Below are 8,840 nucleotides of genomic sequence, written 5' to 3' on the forward strand. Positions count from 1 at the left end.
AGTCGGACACGACTCATAGCGACCCCTCCTTGGGTTTCCAAGGAGGTATCATTAAGGAAGTAGATTGCTCAACCTTCCTTTATGTAGTAGAAATACATGTATTAAAAAAATAAGACTAATGTACAAGACCTAAGTTTGACACCAGATCTTCCATTTACTGACTATATGACCCTGGTCAAATTATTTAACCTAACTCAAGTCTCCTCATCTGTAAATTATTATGGATAACATACACACTCCATGAGGTTACTGTGAAGGTTAATCAGGATAAAGAGTAAAATTGCCTAACATGTCACAGGCTCAAAATAAATGCCTTTCTAGAAGATCCAGTGAACAAAAAAGCCAAACAAAACCAGAATTTGACTTAACAAACTACAAAGTCATTTAAGGAAACGTTTCTTTATACAAAGACAAAATAAAAAAACAAATACCTTAACTTCCACCCAGAAAGATAAATTTGTGATCTCTGCATTTTCTTCTACAGGTCATTCAAAAAATCCTCTGAAGATAATGTCTGATAGAAATAAAATTTGTTCACCCTATCTCCAAACACAAGTATAGTATGACAAAACTTACCACAATTCCACATGAACATGACAGAAGAAAATCTATCAAGAGACAGCACACATCTTAACAGCTCTAGGCTCAAGGTCTGGCTTACTATTACCCTTTGGCTTTCCATTAATATACCCACATCTTTTATAAGAGATCCAATTAGTCTTGATGTAGTCAGAATAGATAAAATTAAGAGTAGGTTTGATAACAATCTGAGAGTAAAGAAACCATAAGTTCCTCAAGTACTAGAAGCAAAGGCTCTAGCTAAGCAAAAAAATCTGTATCTGCCAATTTATATATCTGAACTTCACAAAATGGCAAGTTATTTACAATGTCATCACAAACATATTACTTATAACTCTTACTATATTTTGTCAATCTTGCATGACAAATGATTCCTTATTAAAAATGGTAATGAAAAATTGAAAGAAAATAGCAACTTACAGAACTTCATCTATAGCATGATCCTACTTGTGTATGTGTGTATAAAACCCATAATTTAAAAAAGACTTGTGTATAATGCACATCAAAGACTAGAATACATAAAGCATTAACAGTAGTTTTATTTGGTTGTTGGTAACTTAGATGACAACTTTTATTTTCTTCTATATAATTAATTTCCTATCCTTTTTGAAATTTTCCACAAAGAGTATGTATTATTTTTGCACACAGAATTAATAACAAATTATCATTCTAAAAGATAAATAGTTTTAAAACTATTCCTTAATAAAATAAAAGACGTTCAGGCCCAATTTTGGACTTCAAATGCTATTATTAATTGTCCCTCTTCTGTAAAGATTATAGTGATATAACAATTAAAAGTAGAGATGACTGCTATGAAGTAAGCCCAATGCTAGGGGTTTAAAAATACAACTTCTAGTTGTCACATAATCCCCAACAAAACTTAAAGCACAAAGGTTAATTTGCAATTAATTAATACAAGCAAGCCAGCAATTAAGAGAATAAAAATTCAAAACCTGGCATGACTGATACCAAACACTATATTCCATCTTTCCACTTGATCATTCAGTTTCTCAAACAAAGTAAAATTTTCCACTTTTGACCAAACATACTAGACCAGTCACATTTTCATTTGGTAAAAATATCAGAAAAGAAGAAGGAAGGAAAGCAAAATTTATGAAGTTGCTGTTACTTTATCAAAAAAGGACATTAATTAACATTTGTTCCTTAATCATAATATATACATAATGTTAAAAGGTTTATAACACAAGTGATGTGAACTGGTACAGATTTTTACAAATTTAAACAATTGGAAACATATGATTTTAAGCACTTTTCATATCTCATTACACAAATATTACTTTGGGAAGAAGCAGGAAGCTGCAGAATACCTCAAATAAGCCACCGTTTTCCTCACAACTCTCGTGGCAAAGCCAAAGAACCAGAGGTGCCACATAATCTGGCTTCAGACTTTTTACAAATTCTGAAATAAACAACAACAAAAAAAAAGGTTATAAATAAGAACATATTAATACTTAATCATGTTACTTTCCCAAATTTTTCTTATTAAATTATAGATAACTCAGAGATTTTTTTTAAATAAATAGTAACAAAATTAGATATATGTAACTGGAATAACATTCAAAGCTTAAGGAAGAACATCTTCATCCCAACAGACATATTCCTGAAGTTCTCTCATGCCTCTATACTTGGAGGCATCAAACTTATCTTCCAAGATGGGTAACATACTATTTAGGATGAGATGTTAGATCTGCACAGGCAAAGACTGATAAGCAAAGCTGTACATGATATGAGAAACTCACTGTGACGGTTCATGTTATGTGTCAACTTGGCTAGGCTATGTTTGTCAGTGGTTGGGCAGACGCTGGACTGATTGTTATTCCATAAAATAATGTCATCATTCTCCGTTTTGTGATCTGATGTGAGCAATTAGATGAAAAGCCAATCAGTTGAAAGCCAATGAGTTTCCCTGGGGGTATGGCCTGCATCTAATATATATGGATGTTCTGGCAAAGCTCACTCTATCTCAATTCTGCATCTAATTCATCATCCTGACCCTCAATTTTTGGGATGTAAGCTACCAGCCTGCCGCCTGACCTGCAGATTTGGAGACTCACCAGCTCCCACAGACCTGTGAACCAGCAGTCTGCCATATGACTTGCCAACTTTGGATTCATCAGCCCCTGCAACTATGTGAGTCAAGGAGAGCCTCTAGCCTGATGCCTAACCCATAGATTTGCAACTTGCCAGCCCTGAAAACTGTGTAAGTCATTTCCTTGAAATAAATCTCTCTATATGTGTGTATGTGTGTGTGTGTACTTCATGCACTTCACTGGTTTTCCTATTCTAGAGAACCTAACCTAAGACAGGTACCATTCATTCTCAAAACTACTTTACTCCTCTCCCCACCAGCTGTTTAACCAGAAGCCAGAAAACTACCAAACAGCCTTGACAATTCTAATGACAGTGAAATAATGATGTAATAGGCCTTGCAAGTATCACTGATGAGTAAGAAAATATTTTTGTAAAACAAAAACCAAACGCACTGCTGCTGAGTCGGACCCAACTCATAGCAGCCCATCCTTGGGTTTCCAAGGTGGTATCACTATAGAAGTAGATTGCCCAACCTTCCTTCTGAGGAGCGGCTGGTGGGTTAGAACCACCAGTCTTCTGGTTAGCAGTCAAATGCCTTGAGCCCTACAGTACCAGAACTCCCAAGAACATACAGAGAAATATTTTTCTACTGCATACTTTCTGAAAGCAGCTTAAGAGCAGAAAAGCACTATAGTGAGTATGAAAATCTGGATTTTAGTCCTGGCCCTGCACATAGGCAATTTAGGCCCCTGAACATCTCAACAACTCTGGACCTCTTTTTCCATTGGTAAGGCATTGATTAAAATGTTTTCCACTCCTATTTCACCAAGTTGTTCCAAGGTTCAAATGAGATATAATTTGAGTTTGTATCTTGTAACTTGGGCGCGCTAGTGGCATAGTGCCTAAGGCATTTGACTGCTAACCAGTCAAACCCACTGGCTGGCGGTTCAAACCCACCAGCCACTCCTCAGAAGGAAGACTAAGCAATCTACTTCCATAGAGATAACACCTCGGAAACCTAAGAGGGGGCGTCACTGTGAGTCAAAATCAACTCGATGGCAGTGAGTTTGGTTTGGTTTTGGACCTTGTAACATTTAAAGGGCAAATAAATGTATAATTTGATTGTGAAATGACAGAATATAATTTGTTATTAGCATGATAAAATAATAAAAACAGCACTTATAATTTTTGAAAAGAGCAGCTCCAAACCACTAAAAGTCAAAAGAAACAACAGATTTAGACTACAATGGACTAGAGATACTGCTATTATGAAATGTATTGCATAGAGGAGCTAACTACTGATTCAGAAAATAAAACAATCACAATGGTAAGCGCCTAGAAATTATCAATAAGTTTATTTATTTATCAATAAATATGCAGAGTAGAGATATGGTAGGGTGGAAAGAAAGATTACTGACAGGAAAAATGCTAAGGATCCATTAAATATTAGACACAGATAAAGAATGAATTAGCAAAGGCAAATTTAATTAAACTACTCAGAATTCAATAAAAGAGACAGACACAAAAATATGAAAAAGAAGTGAAAAGAAATAAAGGACAAAATTAGGTCTAATATATATTAAATTCACAGTAGAAAGAAGAGAAAGACTGGAGGAGTAAAAAATAAAAACTATACATTTTCCAAAACTAATAAAACTAAACAAAACATAAACCATAAGCTCAAAGATTAAGAGACCACAGTATAAACCAAATATGAAAACCTGTTGCTATCAAGTTAATAATTCCAACTCATAGCAACCCCATGAGTTAGAGAGTAGAACTACTCCATAGGGTTTTGTTGGCTGCAATCTTCACAAAAGCAGATCGCTATCTTTTCTTCTGTGGCACCACTGGATGCCTCTGAACTTCCAACTTTTAGGTTAGCAGTCCAGTGTAAACCATTTGTGACTAGATAAATAAATATAGATACATTTATGAAAGAAAAGAACATAAAAGACGTTTTTAAAAGCAGCCAGTGAAAGAGGACAAATCACATACAAAAAAATGTTTTCTTCTACTTCACAGAACCTAAGTAGTGTTGGAAATTACTTTTCATAAATATCTAAAAACCAGAGTATCAAAAACTAAACACAGTTTCCACTAGTCAAGTTTTCTACTTTTTATATAACTAAAAAAATGTTACAGCTTCTCAATCATACAATATGAAGCACCTTTAAAATTTTGTATTTTCTAAGACTTACCTGTTTATAAACACAATACAAACTAAGAATGTGGAATAATCTATAGGTCAAATAAACTAATTCTGTCAACAAATAAATGGCTTTTTTCAAAAGGAAATACTATGTTAAGGAAAACTTAGGGAATATAATAACAAAATACCCAGGGACTTCATTTGGATCCTGAGTGGAATAAACCAACTGTAAAAATATACCTTCTTAGACAATTGAACGATTCGACGGCACATAACAACAACAACAACAACAACAGACAATTGAAAAATTTTAATATGTATTTGTTATTTAAAAAACAATAATTATTATAAACAGTAAGAATGCTATTATGATTGAATTTTGTCCCCTAAAATTATGTTTTGAAATTCTAACCCTTGTACTTGTAAATATGACCCTGTTTGGAAATAGAGGGTTTCCTTTTATGTTAATGAGGTTTTATCAGAGTAATGTGGGTCCTAAACCCAATCATTTCTGAGTTAAAAAAACAGAACAGACACAGACATACCCAGGGGAAAGATGCCATATGAACAAAGACACACAAGGCAGATGTATCTACAAGCCAAGAAACACCAAAGACTCCTGGCTACTAGAAGCTGAAACAAAGAAGGACCTCTCCCTAGAGCCATGCCCCGAAATCAGACTTAGAACCCTCCTGGACTATGAGAAAATAAATTTCTGTAATTTAAAGACACCAACTTGTAGTATTTTTTGTTATGGCAACAATGGTTACCTAAAATGCTATCATCCCGTTTATAAAAAAAAATGTATGTATGCCTGTGTACATATTTCTACTGAGAAAAATAATGAAAGTTGACTTCAGTATAGTAGAATTATGGGTCATTTCATTTTTCTTTTCTGTTTTTCTGTATTTTCCACAATGAATATACATATATACAATGATTTTGAAATTACAGAAAAAAATAATTGTTTCAAGTATTCAGAAAATGAAGTATTTTTGCAAAGCTCACTCCACATATTGACAGGTAACAGAATTGAAAAATCTAAGCTACTTACCTCCTGGCAAAACAGTCTCAGTCATACGTGATCCCGCAGTAGGAGCAATAGTGTTACAATGAATATTATTTTTCATGCCTTCAATTGCAAGAGTATTTGATAGGCCCAGAAGACCAAGCTTTGCAGCACTATAATTTGCCTGGCCAAAGTTGCCATATATTCCTGAAGCTGAGGAAGTCATAATGATCCTAAAAGGAAAATCAGTCTTTCAACATCATCTTTTCTATATGTTGATAACACTGCAACTCTTTTTTTTTGTGTGTGTGTGGAGGGGGGGTACTATTAACACCTGTCAAAACCAACTCTGTATAACAACAAATGCAACACACTGCCATCGAGTCAGATCCGACTCATAGCGACCCCTCCTTGGGTTTCTGAGGTGGTATCACTACGGAAGTAGATTGCCCAACCTTCCTACCAAAGAGTGGCTGGTAGGTTAGAACCACAGCCTTCTGGTTAGCAGTCAAATGCCTTAGGCACTATGCCACCAGAGCTCCTAACTCTCTGTATAGTCACTAGCATATTACACTTATGATTCATATATCTAAAATAATATTAATACAAAAGTATCTCTCAAAATTCAGCTATAAAATTTAACTGTTTCAGAAACAATCTTAGAGGATCAAATCAATTTAAGTGTAAGAATGCATATTCATTATCTATTAAAACCAAGAAAAAATGTTTACAAATAAAAAAAAAAAGTTGGCAATACACAAGTTAAAATTTTAGCAAGAAAGGTTAGATGAAGCTATTCTAATTTTCAGTCCTCACCACTTTGCCCCTCTCCCTTTCTGGATAAGTATTAAATGTCTCATTAAAACAACAACATCTGACAATCTGACCCAACTTCACTCACTCTACTTTGACCAAGTAAATCTTATCACTAAATTACAAAAATGGTCAGGATCAGGATAAGCTATAAATTTCCAGTAAAAACAGGTATTACAAATTATTTACTTCCAGTAGATATGTGTGTGTCTTTGGGTAATGCAAATAGTTTACACTTAGCCATTCAGTACAATGCTGGCAATTTGTTTTGTATCTACCCAGAAGCACCTTAGAAAAAAGGGCCGGTGATCTACTTCCATAAAATTAAAACAAAAACGAATTTGTGCTTTTTTTCTTTTTATATGTGTGAACCTTTAGTTAATAGGAATGACCCTGACATTAGAGGGTGTGGAGTTCCTTAATAGCACTGCCACATCTGAATCAGCCACATAGAAGTAATCATGAGAAGGCTTAAAGTTGCAAACAGTTTATAAAGACTAACTGATGTCGAACCAGTACAAGTTAGCAGGAAATAGCTACTCATATCTCCCCATTTGGTCACTGAAGACATAAAATGACATTTTGGTTAGAGAATGAAGTATATACAACTGAATCCTCAATGTCTGAATTGCTTTTTTAAATGATAGAGAGCAGTACGAGAATCATTAATAATGAAAAGTAGATGGTAAAAGAAATAGCTAAACTGTGACTGAATGACATCAATTTACTAGAGAGCATATGCCAAGACTGCATTATAAAAAGCCTACACATATTGAAGATATTTTCATCAAGCAATCATAGCACTTTTTAGAATATCATCTTTCTCCGTACACAAAAGCCCATAAACATATGTTCATCCTTTCCCCCACTACAGCCATATTCAACTCTACCTTCCATAATTCTGTTTCTTCATGTGTTCCCATGCTGTCCGTGTCACTTGGAATGAGCCCCACAAATGAACTCTGTAGATTAGATCTAAAACAAGAAATGATTTTTATTATATACTTTCTCAAAAATTAGGTAGGTACATCTCAGACTTAACATAGTTAACTTACACAAAGATGTTCATTTTATAACTACCATTCAAAATCACCTACAGCCACATCACTCTCTGAGAATGCTTAGAACCATTTTTTATTTTGTTCAAGTTATGCTACAATCAATAATTCACACTGAGACTTAGAACAATGTTCCCTATAATGTATGATACCAACACCAAAAAATGAAAACCATAGAGGTAATCATTTCAATCTATGTACATATCTAAATACAATGCTACCTTTAATTTGTCTTTACATGTAAATTTATATTCTTTATATATAAACTCACTGGTATTAATTTCCAATTAATTTACATTCAAAATTGGCACACAACACTAACATTAGGTAAAACATAATCAATCATAAATAACACAGTTCATCACCAAGAAATAGTCACAAAATATACACTGTCTCCCTGTTTTCACCAAGGTTTGCAAATGAGTTGAGAGAAGCCTATTTGTTCTGAAAGATTTAAACTGAATTAATAGACAATTTAGGGAATGGTTCAGATAAATAATTCTAGATTTAATTTTATTCTTTTAATCCCCAAGGCTTTTAACCATCCTTATTTTCATTTCATTCTAGAGCCTCAACAAACGTTTTCATTTATATATCAGAAGAAAAAGGAAGAGGGAGAAATAAAGGAAAGGGTAGTCAAGAGTAGTACACAAGAGGAGATACCTCTGCCCCTCAAGAACTCCAAAGGAAAGCTCCAGCATAAACTCCTCTTTGCCAACAAATCCTATATACCTGGGATTGTCTTTTATTAGTTTAAAGGAAGAGGAAGCTAAAAGCTCTGTTTTGCTTAAATGATAGAAAAATTTTGCTTCTTCCAAAAGAATTTCTGGTAATATTCCCCAGAAGCACACTCCATAAGTGATGACACATTCACCTCAGTTGTCATGACTGCCATTATCTCAGTCCCGCTGCCTCCCCGTTTACTGTATTAGTTTTGTGGGACAATGAAAGTAAGGGCAAAGAGTAAAAAGCAACAACAACAACAAAGCCATACATTTTTCTTGTTAACTGTTGTTTGTTCATTAACTAAACTCAACCTTTCCTATCTGGCACCACTACTGGAAATCTTTCCTGTTTATTAGACACTTCAAAATTATATCTTCATTTGTTCCATGATGTTCTCAGACTGCCATCATTTTTACTGTTCCAGGCTCCCTTTCATACACCACTCCTGCTC

At 34.2% G+C, this 8,840-nt stretch overlaps 1 protein-coding gene across 1 annotated transcript in view; it reads right to left on the reverse strand.

Moving 5' to 3' along the window:
* The window catches only part of HSD17B4 (hydroxysteroid 17-beta dehydrogenase 4), a 125,048-nt gene that overhangs the window by 104,594 nt on the left and 11,614 nt on the right, over positions 1 to 8,840 (reverse strand). The window contains exons 6-9 of the mRNA XM_007949160.2: positions 7,496 to 7,580; positions 5,838 to 6,025; positions 1,891 to 1,999; positions 1,735 to 1,742 (exon numbers count right to left, since the gene is read on the reverse strand). Of these exons, the coding sequence (XP_007947351.2) occupies positions 1,735 to 1,742; positions 1,891 to 1,999; positions 5,838 to 6,025; positions 7,496 to 7,580 (390 nt within the window). The remainder of the gene's footprint in view (positions 1 to 1,734; positions 1,743 to 1,890; positions 2,000 to 5,837; positions 6,026 to 7,495; positions 7,581 to 8,840) is intronic.

The sequence above is a fragment of the Orycteropus afer genome, unplaced genomic scaffold (assembly GCF_000298275.1).
Source record: "Orycteropus afer afer isolate SDZICR_OR568_19922 unplaced genomic scaffold, OryAfe1.0 scaffold00240, whole genome shotgun sequence".
NCBI lineage: Eukaryota > Metazoa > Chordata > Mammalia > Tubulidentata > Orycteropodidae > Orycteropus > Orycteropus afer.